At 38.6% G+C, this 12,143-nt stretch overlaps 1 protein-coding gene across 1 annotated transcript; it reads left to right on the top strand.

Annotated features, from left to right (window-relative positions):
* The first annotated feature begins 7,185 nt into the window (after positions 1-7,185).
* LOC109206053 (malonyl CoA-acyl carrier protein transacylase) lies at positions 7,186-11,811 on the top strand. The gene is made up of 10 exons (XM_019368823.1): positions 7,186-7,630; positions 8,869-8,954; positions 9,745-9,811; positions 10,110-10,252; positions 10,403-10,451; positions 10,534-10,671; positions 10,790-10,870; positions 10,958-11,134; positions 11,229-11,315; positions 11,473-11,811. The coding sequence occupies exons 1-10, from the start codon at positions 7,307-7,309 to the stop codon at positions 11,533-11,535; spliced, it is 1,215 nt and encodes a 404-aa protein (XP_019224368.1). The 5' UTR covers positions 7,186-7,306; the 3' UTR covers positions 11,536-11,811.
* Positions 11,812-12,143: the final 332 nt, after the last annotated feature.

Genomic DNA, 12,143 nt, shown 5'->3' with positions numbered 1-12,143 from the left:
TTTCGCTTGTGTCGTATAGATTATGCCAAAAGAAAGAAGGGATAGCCTTAACATACCTTAATTGTAAAGCTCGAGAAGGTCGTAGATGAATCATTCAAACTTGGATAATTTTTGGCATGAATTCCCAAAGAATTATCTTTAACTAAGGTGCTGCAAGTTTGTAAACTCATTCTTCATAACAATTGAAGAGTGAACGTTTATGATGGCTTTTCCAGGAATGAGAGAACACCAAATTAAAGGTGAATGTTATCATAGTCTTCAAGAATGAGAGAACAAGGTCTTTAAATGTTTGGCTTCCACCTTGCCATGTATTGGCGGTGGAAGTCCTACAATTATGACATATAGTGCTTACTATGACAAAGGTATTTACTACATTCTTATCTCCACATTTAAGTACTTAAAGTATATAAAATTTTGTTTACTTTATTATCCATATTTAACTAATTAACCACATAATAATTTTTATGTCTCATTTCACTTAAATACTAGTATACTTCATATACTTTACTATTATGGTCATGTGGTACCTTGTATAACACTAATCTATAATTACCGGGTATTTTAGCTGGGGCCATATTTTATAAATGTCAAACATCGACGAAATTTATTTTCTTTGATTTGCTTACCTTCTCACCTTCACGAATTTACTTATCGCTTGTTTGAAATAGCATAATGCTTATAATCTCAAAATAATATCATTCCCAAACTTACGTCGATTAGCTTACGATGAAACTTTAACGTACAAAAATGCGGGATGTAACATCTCATTTCTGAGCTTTCATCAATTTACTTAAGGCGTACTTTCACGTATGAAAATATGGGGTGTAACAGTATACCGGATGAATTTTTTTTTTGATCCGTTGCCCCAAAACAGCCCCAACCGCTATGTCACTTGCATCATATATGAGTTCAAAAGAGACACTCCAATTTGGAGCGGTGATGATGGGGCTAGTTGTTAACTTGAACTGCAACAATTAAAAATATCTTATGCAATCATTATTGAAGTTGAACTTAGCATACTTCTCAAGAAGCTTGCACAACGAGTTCACCACCTTAGAGAAATCTTTTATGAAATGCCGGTAAAACCCAGCGTGACCTAAGAAACTCTACACACCCCTTCACCGAAGTTGGAGGTGGAAGTTGAGAATTCACCTCAATCTTTGCCTTGTCAACCTCAGTTCCATTCTTTGAGATTTTGTGTCCAAGGACAATACCTTCCTCGACCATGAAATAGAATTTCTCCCAATTAAGCACCAAATTTGTTTCTTCACATCTAGCCAACACTTTATCCAAATTTGCAAGACAATCATCAAAAGAATCTCCAACCACCGAGAAGTCATCGATGAAAACTTCAAGGTATTCCTCCACCATGTCTATGAAATATCCATCATACACATTCGACAAGTTGCCGGTGCATTGCACAAACCAAATGGCATCCACTTGAAAGCGAAAGTACCATAGGGACATGTAAAGGTTGTTTTCTGTTGATACTCCGGAGCAATAAGAATTTAGTTGTAGCCTGAATACCCATCAAGAAAGCAATAGAAAGCACGACCGACCAATCTATCAAGCATTTGATCTAAGAAAGGAAGTGGAAAGTGATCCTTCCTTGTGATTTTGTTGAGCTTGCGATAGTCCATACACACTCCCCAACCGATGACCGTTCTTGTTTGAATCAACTCATTCTTTTCATTGGTGACCACCATCATACCCCCCTTCTTCGGGACATATTGATGGGAGAAGTCCATGAACTATCGGAAATGGGGTAGACAACCCCGACATCTAACCACTTGATAATCTCCTTCTTGATAACTTCTTGCATAGCCTCATTGAGTTCCTTTGATGATCAATAGATGGTTTGGGCCCATCCTCCAACTTGATCTTATGCATGCAAAAGGCGGGGCTTATTCCCCGAATATCCGCCAATGTCCACCCAATAGCCTTCTTCCTCTTTTGTAGCACCACCAATATGGAATCTACCTGCACGTTAGTCAAACAAGAGGAAAGAATAACACGTAAAGTAGAACAAGGGCCAAAAAATTCACATCGAAGATATGGAGGCAATGGCTTCAACTCCAAGGTAGGAGGCTCTTCAATAGAAGGTTTTGTAGGAGGAGTTGCCCTATTTCCAAGATCCAAAGATAATTTTCGAGGGGCATAGTTGTACGACCCCATTCCTTGCAAAGAGTTCACACATTCCATGAAACTATCCATCTCGTCATCATAAAATTTGAGCAAGATGGACTCCAACATATCACCAACATTGATTGTAGCACTTATATCATAAACAATAACATCATTCACCAAGTCCACAAAAGATCACACCTCATTGCTATTTGGTTCTGCATGGACTTACACACATGGAAAACCACTTTTTATCACCAACTTGGAAGGTAAGTTCTCCGGCTTCAACATCACAAAGAGCCTTCTCCGTGGCAGGGAAAGGTCTCCCAAGAATAATCGGCACTTCATAATCAACCTCACAATCTAGAATGACAAAATCCATCGGACGAATGAATTTATCAACATGAACCAATACATCCTCAATAACTCCCAAAGGTCTCTTCATAGTACGATCAGCCATTTGAAATCTCACAGAGGGGGTCTTGGTTGTCAAATTCCTAAAGTCCTGAAAACTGAATAGGGCATCAAATTGATACTTGCCCCAAGATCACAAAGAGCTTTAGCAAACTCAGCACTTCCAATTGTACAAGGAATCGTGAAAGCACCGGGATCTTCCAACTTAGGAGCCATTGAATGCACAATTGCACTCACTTGATGAGTGGCTTTGATAGTTTCAAAATTCATTAACCGTTTCTTTGTCACGAGCTCCTTCATAAACTTAGCATAACCGGGCATTTGTTCTAAAGCTTCAACTAATGGCACATTGATTGAGAGACTCTTCATCATTTGAATGAACTTCTTGAATTGATTCTCACCATTTTGCTTGGCAAGTCTTTGAGGGTATGGAGGTGGAGGCTTAGGCAATGGTGCCTTAGCCTTTTGCACTACCGACTCCGGTATGTCAATAGTGTGATTCCTAGACGGGTTCACCTCCTTTTGAGTCTATTCCACACTATCATCAATATTAATCCGGACTTTCATCATTGGGTTGTACCACATTATTTGGGATCTCTTCTTCTTGCACCACTTTCTCATCATCCACAAGTTGCCTTTGACTTGAGGTGGATGCATTCCCACCTCTTCCATTTCTTGTAGTAATGGCCATTGCATGCCATGTGTTATTTCCACCCTTTGGGTTTACTACCGTGTCACTTGGTAGTGCTCCCTTAGGACGAGAATTTAGAGCTTGAGAGATTTGCCCGATTTGAACTTCTAAGTTGCGGATTGATATGTTGTGTGAGGCAAGTTGGGCATCCGAATCGGTATTCTTTTCCATCATTTTTGAACATATTTTCAAAACGAGCCATCTCATTGTTTGAAGAACTTGAACCATGGGAAGGATAAGGAGGCAGGTTGCTTGGTTGTTGATATATCGGGGGCCTTTGAAAACCCGACCCCCAGTTGCCTTGATTGTTGTTCCATCCAATTGATTGTTACCCCCCCCCCCCAATTTCCTTGGTTATTGCCACTCCAATTTCCTTGATTGTTGTTGTTATGCCAATTCCCTTGATTGCTGTCACCACTCCAATTTCTTCGATTGTTAGAATTCCAATTGCCTTGATTATTTTGAGATCACCATTATTGTTGGTTTGGGCCTTGGAATTTGTTTCTTTTCCCTTGAAAGTTGTTCACATATTGCACTTCCTCTTCTTGCTCAAAACTACTATCTTCTTGCACATAATTCTCCACTCGAGTTTGCACTTGTGGACCTTTGGTCCTTCTCTTGTTCACAATCATGTTCACTCCCTCCATGGCATTAACTTGCTTGGGACTTTGCACTTGATTTATTTGGGCCTTTGCTAGTTGCATCATAGTAGTTATCAATTCGGCAATGGCTTTCCCATGGTCTTGCAATTCTTTGTGAAGGTGGATCATGTTCGGATCACCTTGTGGAACATTGGCCCGGGATTTCCAAGCCGATGACGTTTCCTCCATCTCATCCAAAATCTCACACGCCTCCGCATAAGGCGTAGTCATGAAATTCCCACCGGCAAGTGGATTCACTACACATTAGTTGGGACATTCCTTAACCATTATTCTATAGCGATCCCATATCTCGTGTAGTTGTTCATTTGGATCTTGCTTGAATGCCAAAATCTCATCTCGAAATGTAGCCATGTGCCCCGGAGAGAAGAATAGAGAAATAAACTTTTCCGCCAACTCATCCCAAGTGTGAATGGAATGGTTCAGCAATCGTTCCGACCAATCTAAGGCTTTTCCCCGTAAAGAGAAAGGAAAAAGCCTTAGCCTCAATGCATCCTCAGACATTTATTTGTTTTCTCCCTCAACAAGTATCTACAAACCCCTTCAAATGTTTGTACGCATTTTGAGTTGGAGCACCGGTGAAGAAATCTCGTTGCTCAAGAAACGTGAACATCACATTGGTGATTTGAAAGTTGCCCACCCTAATATGGGGAGGGACCATTGCACTTGCATATCCTTCATTGGGTAATATCGGGTATGGAGCTGCTTGTGGTGGAGGTGGGGGTGGAGCGTGGACATTGTCATGAGGCACTCGGCCTCTTCTATTGGCTTGAGGTTCAAGAGGAATCTCCTCAGCTTGGTCATCCTCAATGTCCACATCCCCCAAAGGCAAATTTTCGAGCTTATTGTCCGCCATGGTTGTACCTACGATTTCTCACATAAATTAGTAACACGGAAGGAAAAGAAGATATTTCATAAACAAACCCAAATATATAGCTAACACCATTTTAACTCCCTGTCAACGGGGCCAAAAATTGATGACGTCCACAACACACATCTATAGGAGATATGATACGGTCGAATGCAATAATAATTATCCAACTATGAGTCAGCGTCGAATCCATTGGGAGTTGTGAGGGGTGTTATGGGTATATATTTGAAGCAAGCAAATGGGTTATCTAAGATTGCACTTCCACAGCAAGATTTTATTTTCTATTTCTACTGTTACTCTAATGAATGCAAGCTAAAGAAAATATATTAGAGATAAATATTTCTGAAGTTTTTCCAAATGGGTTAAAGGCCTAGGGTTGTGACCGTAACCTAGGTGTTTGCCTAATGGGATAAAGACGTTAATGCTTGTTTTGTTGATTGGGGTGTATTATAGCTCTCAACTCTACATTACCCACTCAATATCTCTCGGTTAGAGCTCATGTCGGGTTCTTACTATCTCTAGTTTGAACCCTTTAATTAGGTTAATTAATCTCTTAATTAACTCAATTCCTTGTTAGCTAAGTTATCCTAGACTGGGTCCCTCTTTCTCAAGTACATACTAAGTCAAATAGGCATGAATCAATGTTTGCAACCATTAATTCTAAAATTGAAGCATGAACTAAGCTAAATAATTAATACCCAATCATAAACAAGCACTAAATTAAATATCTATAAGGTTTACACACTAGTGTTGGGTCACAACCCTAGTAAAAATCTAGCTACTCATAATGAAAATTCCAGAAAATAAAGATGAAGAGCTAATTAAACTCATAATGGAAGATTGAAATGATGAAATCTAATGTTAAAATACTCAAATAAGCAAAAACTTCCTAAAATAGTAAAGAAAAACGGCTACAGCAGCTTTGTATGTTCAAACTTGACCTAATTTTATGAAACTCGTCTGTTTATACAGGGCCGAAAATCGCGAACAAAAATGCACCTCGGGAGGTTCTGCGGCCGCACAATTCCGTGTGCGGTCCGCAGATTTCTTCAGTTGGCATGAAGGTGAGTTCTGCGACCGGACATTTCTGGACTGCGGCCGCGAGGCAATCTTCTACAGCAGCACATTTCTGGACTGCGGCTGCGAGGCAATCTTTTGTAGCCGCGAGGCAATCTTCTACGGCCGCACAATTTTTGTGCGGTCTGCACTTCATAAGGACTCCAGGACTTGGTCTTTTTGCATACTCGCTGATCTTTGAGTCCTAAGCCCAGTTCTGCGGCCGCATAATTCATGTGCGGCTCGCACATTGCTGAAAGCCCTGTTGGAATTTGCTTCTTGGTTGCGGCCGTAGATGGAATTCTGCGGTCCGCAATTTCTTCTACGGTCCCAGAATTCCTTCTGCGGACCGCACATTTTTACTTCTGCGCCCTTTTATTGTCTTGCTTCGGAACACTCCTTTTTGAGTCGGATGTCGTCTTGATAGACCAAACTTCCAACATTCCTGCAATTGATGGAAGTCACAGATTTGCTGAACCAACACCCCTTCTCAATCAAAAGGATGTATCTTCAGTTGAGAGGGGATTTCGCAAAAGTACCATGGAAGAGACTAACCTGCAACAACTATGCTATCCCTTGATGGAGCTTTATATTGAATTTGGCACTACAAGGAAAACTGCATACAAAAGATAATGTGGCAGGATGAGATATGACAATAGACTAAAGGTGTGGCTTGTGTAATGTGAAATGTGAAACCATTCCACATTTATTTTTTGAATGTTGGATGTCTAAAGAGCCGTGGGGGAGATTACGGAAACGACAAAGGTTTCAAAGATCAGTGCTGAAGTGGATAGAGGAAATCGAATGGGCAGTCAAAGCAATGAATGGAAAGAAAGCCATGGCTGAAGTCTTCAGAATGTCCTTTGCAGGTTGTGTCCACTGCATATGGCTAGAAAGGAATACACGATTGTTCCAAGGCAAGAAGAAGACTGTGGAGCGGATCCTTCACTTGATAGTTCAGGATATTTTCTATAGAGGCAACCAGAAGCCAAAAATAACAAACAGATTGAAAGAACTGGACTGTTATCCATATGCATTTGAAGTAGACAATGATAGAGAGATAGGTAGTACTTAGCAGTTGGGGCGTTATGCTCAGCTCGCATGAGTTTGTTTTTTTAGTCGTGTATAGTTTTTGAAACTTTGTACATAATATTACTTGGTAATATATTTACAAAAGAAAAATTAAATTATTTAATTTTATCTCTTACCCTACTTTTTTATATAATAATTATACCTCGTATCTTAATTTTTCTTTATAATATTAAAAATTTATTCTTCATATTATTGGTGCATGGCATCGTGGAATCCAAATATTATATACATTAAAATAATAATAATATAGTACGATAAAATCCATACAATACATTAAGAAACTATACTTCCAAACTAGCTGTAGCCTTTGCCGGGATTCCAGAGCAGCGCACTTCGTTAACTCCGCCATTACAGCACGATATAACTTTGTTACAGTATAAATCGTCTCCCTAGTCCCAAATGCATGCATTCCTCCGCCAACATCAACACCATCCACTGAGTCGGCTCGCTATTCCATCAACTCGGTCTCACACTCACTCCATCTCCACAATGAGCTCATCCTCCTCCTTGCTTCTTCCTTCCATTTCTCTCCATAACCGCGACGCGCTCTCCCTCTCCAGGTCGAATTGCTTCGTTTCAAGCAATGGCATCCGAAGATTTAGCCCTATACAGTTGGATAAGTCTAGGGTTTTCATGAGCGTCTCCGTTGGATCTCGAACTGCCGTCGATGATGCCTTGTTCGCTGACTATAAGCCCACCAATGCTTTTCTCTTTCCTGGACAGGTCTCAATTTTCTTCATTTTTACATTTCTCGTACTGGATTGGATTGAGAAGAAGAAAAATGTTTGTGTTGTATAATTGCTTTATTGCATCTACTGGTTTGAATATTTGCTAGCTTTTGCGATGATTTTAGGTGCCTTTTATGCCTAATTTTGTAGTTCACTAGTCTAATTACTTGATTAGCATTTGTTGCAGGAAATCGAAATCATGATAATTACTCCCTCTCTTTTTCTTTTCAACATGATAATTACTCCCTTTCTCCCATATTAAGTGTCGCACTTTACTTTTTAGTTTGTCCCAAAAATAACGACAATTTTATGTATTTAGGAACAATTTAACTTTAAACTTGTCATTTTACCATAATGTCTAAGGCCCCAAGTTTCAAGAGCCTTTCTTTATTTTTTAAGTCAAACAATGTCATACAAATTGGGACGGAGACAGTACTTGATAAGCATTTCGTCTCTTCTTTATCTTACATTTCTGCTACTTGATTAGATTTTGAATGGAAAAAGGAAAGTCTATGTTGTACAATTGCTTTACTTCTTCAAGTGATTCGAAGTTAGATTGAAAGTTTGCTAGCTTTGAGATCATTTTGTGTGGAATTTATGTTAATTCTATATTCAGTTGTTTAGTCACTTGATTGGTACTTCTTGCCGATTTAAATGACGATAATTACTTGATAAATTTTCTGTCTCTTCATCTTAAATAAGCTGTATAATTGTTTTGTTGCATTAGCTGATTTTTGAAAATATGTTGGAAAATCTGCTTGCTTTAGACTCATTTTATGTGTGATTTGTGCTAATTCATTTTGTCTAGTTACTTGATTAGCATTCTTGCTGAATCAAATTATCATAATCACTTGATAAGTATTTGTGCCTAAGAATGCTTGAATAATGTTTTCTTCAGCACGGTGTAATGTAACCAGAGAAAGGCAGACATTGACTGAAGCTAGGAATATTATCATGTTAGTATTTCCAGTTAATATGCAGTAAATTACTGCCATTATACTTCAACTTTGACCAGGTTCAATTACTCCGGCTACCTTCAAGCAGCTATAGTTCAAACCTATCTGCCCATTGTTAATTTAGTGAATATCGGGTCTCTGGTTAAGTAGCTCTTGGTCATTACTGTAGAATGGCTAATTTCTAGAACAGTCATGTCACTAAGATCACAATTATCCAATTAGTGGAGCTTCCATAAAGTTCATAGCAAACTATTTTATCTGCACTATACTTCTGCAGGGGGCACAATCTGTTGGAATGGGTGCAGAGGCTCAGAAGGTGCCTGCTGCAGCTGAATTATATAAGAGAGCAAATGAAATTATGGGGTAAATACATTGGTTCAAGTCTCCTAAAATGCTTTAGTCAACATTCTCAGAAGGTTGCTTTATTGCATAAATGCATCTGCAGTTTAGCTTTTTTTTTTTTTTTTGTTCTAAAAAATCTTCATATTGTGTTTTTCTAACATTCAGGATTGAGGCGTAGCTGGTTAATGATGTATTGATTGATACAAACAACGCCTCAGTCCCAAACAAGTCGGGAAGTCGGGGTCGTCTATCTGAATCCTCACTGACCATGTTACTCAATTTAAATTTAAACTCATCTCAGGCCAATATTACATAAAGTGAAAATAAAAATAAAGACAAAAATACTAGAAGTCCTTTATATTTTCTATGACGTATAAATCTCTGAAAGGCTAAACAATTCCTAGAAAAGCATAGGCATAAAGTAAAAGTTCTAACATAACCAAAACATATTCTCAACTACAAGCTATGTCCTCTATAGATCTTTTTCTTTCCTTGTTTCTTATCTTTTGGTAAGCCTGCATGGATCCCAAGAAATTATAGGTCCTTCGGTACAACTTCTTTCCAAGTGATTTTAGGTCTACCTCATACCCTTTTAACACTTCCACTCACCAATGATTTCACATTTACTGGACGTTGTATCTGGTGGTGACGCAGGACATGACCATACCTTGTCAAGCGACCTCTCATTTTATCCTCGATGTGTACTACTTGAACCTTCTTGAAATGTGGTCATTTCTAATTTTCTCTTGCTAGATGTATTCATTGATAATCAAGCATTTTATTTTAATATTCCTTTATTCTTGGTTTACAGGTTTGACCTTTTGGATATATGTATTAATGGTCCAAAAGAGAAGTTAGACTCCACTGTTTTAAGTCAGGTATTCTTTCATTAATCATTTTCTCATTTTCCTTTTGTTTTGCTCCACATATCCTGTTTGGTATTGAGGTTTTATAAAATGACTTCCTAATAGTTACAACATATTGATTCCCTAAACAATATGCAGAAAAAGGAAAAGTAGAAGGCTTCTGTAATGTATGCATATTTTGCTGTTAATGCATGCCTTTGTTTTTTGCTTTGCTCCTCCCGGAGATGATTTTATGGATGATCTTTGTGATAACAATAGGATATAACTTTAACATCAATTTTTGACTAGCTCATAACTTACTTATTCCCAGCCAGCTATCTATGTCACTAGCTTAGCTGCGGTAGAGATACTCCGTGCTCGTGAGGGCGGTCAGCAAATAATTGATACTGTTGATGTCACATGTGGTCTAAGCTTGGGCGAATACACTGCTCTGGCGTTTGCAGGAGCTTTCAGGTTGCTACCCTGCATAACCTTATGGAAAGACATACATTAGGAGTTGCTTATGTATTAGATGTTACTTTTTTATCCTTCAGTGTTTACCACTCTTTAATATGCAATTACTTAAATTTCATTATTGTCCCCATTGATCTATGCCTCCGCCAGTTTCGAGGATGGGCTTAAGCTGGTCAAGCTAAGAGGAGAAGCTATGCAGGTAATGTTCAACAATCCAATGATAAAAAAATATTTATCTTGCATGGAACTCTAAAAATACCTACTCTTTCCCTTACCTTCAGGACGCTGCTGATGCTGCAAAAAGTGCAATGGTTAGTATAATTGGACTGGACTCCGAGAAGGTACAAAAACTGTGTGATGCAGCTAATGAGGAAGTTGATGAAGCAAACAAAGTTCAGATTGCAAATTTCTTGTGCACTGTGAGTTTTTTCAAATGCTCTATAACCAGACTAAATTCCATATTTATTATACATTTTGCAATATTGCACCTGGCTAAGCATTTTCCAGTTTTGTTGTTGACATTGTATATTTTTGTAGGGAAATTATGCAGTCTCCGGAGGTCTTAAAGGAGTGGAAGTGGTAGAAGCAAAAGCAAAATCATTCAAAGCTCGAATGACGGTATTTCCTTTCTCTCCAAATGCTGTAGTTTTGTCTGCCAACTGCCTATGGTGTTCGCATCTTAATATTGGATTTTGATTGTTCCAGGTACGTCTAGCTGTTGCTGGTGCTTTCCATACAAGTTTTATGAATCCAGCTGTCTCAAGATTAGAAGCTGCTCTAGGTGCAACAGAGATCAGAACTCCCAGAATACCAGTAATATCAAATGTTGATGCGCAACCACATGCAGATCCAGACACAATTAAGAAAATATTAGCTCGCCAGGTAAGGACACAAACAGTATATCACTGCATTAAGTTAATTAATTATGGATAGACACAATCTGCGAATGTTGATTTGCCGTGTTTGAGTTATTCAGGTGACTTCACCTGTTCAATGGGAGACCACAGTGAAAACCCTCCTAACAAAAGGGCTAAAGAAGAGCTATGAATTAGGACCTGGAAAGGTGAGACTCATAAAACTCATAAATCTTCAGTTAACTGCTATACCTGCTTAGGCGACTTTGATTTAAAAATCACTATGGTCAGAGAGGCAGCTTATGGCTTTATAACCAATGGTCTCATTACTTCAGCAAGTGCTTGTTTTGGAATCCTATGTTTCAGGTTATTGCCGGTATTGTGAAGAGGATGGACAAAGGTGCTGTGATTGAGAACATTGGCGCCTGAGCTTCGCATTAAGGACATCATCCGTGGTTATTCTTTGAGCGACTTCGAGCTTCAGTTGTTGAATGTTTTGGGCTTTCAATAGATATTGATGCGGTGAAACCGTACATATTCTATGCAAGTGTTATTGTTAAATCAGTGTTTATGGTTGCCCTGGTAATTTTTCTTTCTTTCACTTAATGTGAATCTGGGCAGAGAAGTAAGCTCAGCAGACCATGAGATAGTGTTGCCTTTTCCGAGTGAGAATAGAATAATTAAATTCATTGTGCTTTGTGCTGACGATTTGGAAGTTTACAAGCAAGATAGCTAAAACTGCATCTGAGGCAGATTGATCAAAAACTATAAGGTCCTGCTTATACTACAAACAAATTCCGCTCATCAGTGCTCCTAATTTAAAAAAGAAATATATATATCGAAATGGACCTTACAGAATGTATTTCGTCATTTTTCCACAGAGACGGAAACTGTACCAGGCTAAGTTCGTTAATAGTTACCAATTTATACTAAAGTAGTACTATTTGTTAATCTTTTTTTAGGTCAATCTTAACAAAGATCATTCCGAAGTTTAATTGTAAGTAAAAGGAAATTCCAAATGCTGAGAGTTGCACACA

This window comes from Nicotiana attenuata, unplaced genomic scaffold (genome assembly GCF_001879085.1).
Source record: "Nicotiana attenuata strain UT unplaced genomic scaffold, NIATTr2, whole genome shotgun sequence".
Classification (NCBI taxonomy): domain Eukaryota; kingdom Viridiplantae; phylum Streptophyta; class Magnoliopsida; order Solanales; family Solanaceae; genus Nicotiana; species Nicotiana attenuata.
The sequence above is the reverse complement of the archived record's forward strand: the minus strand, read 5'-3'. Positions and strand labels throughout refer to the sequence as shown.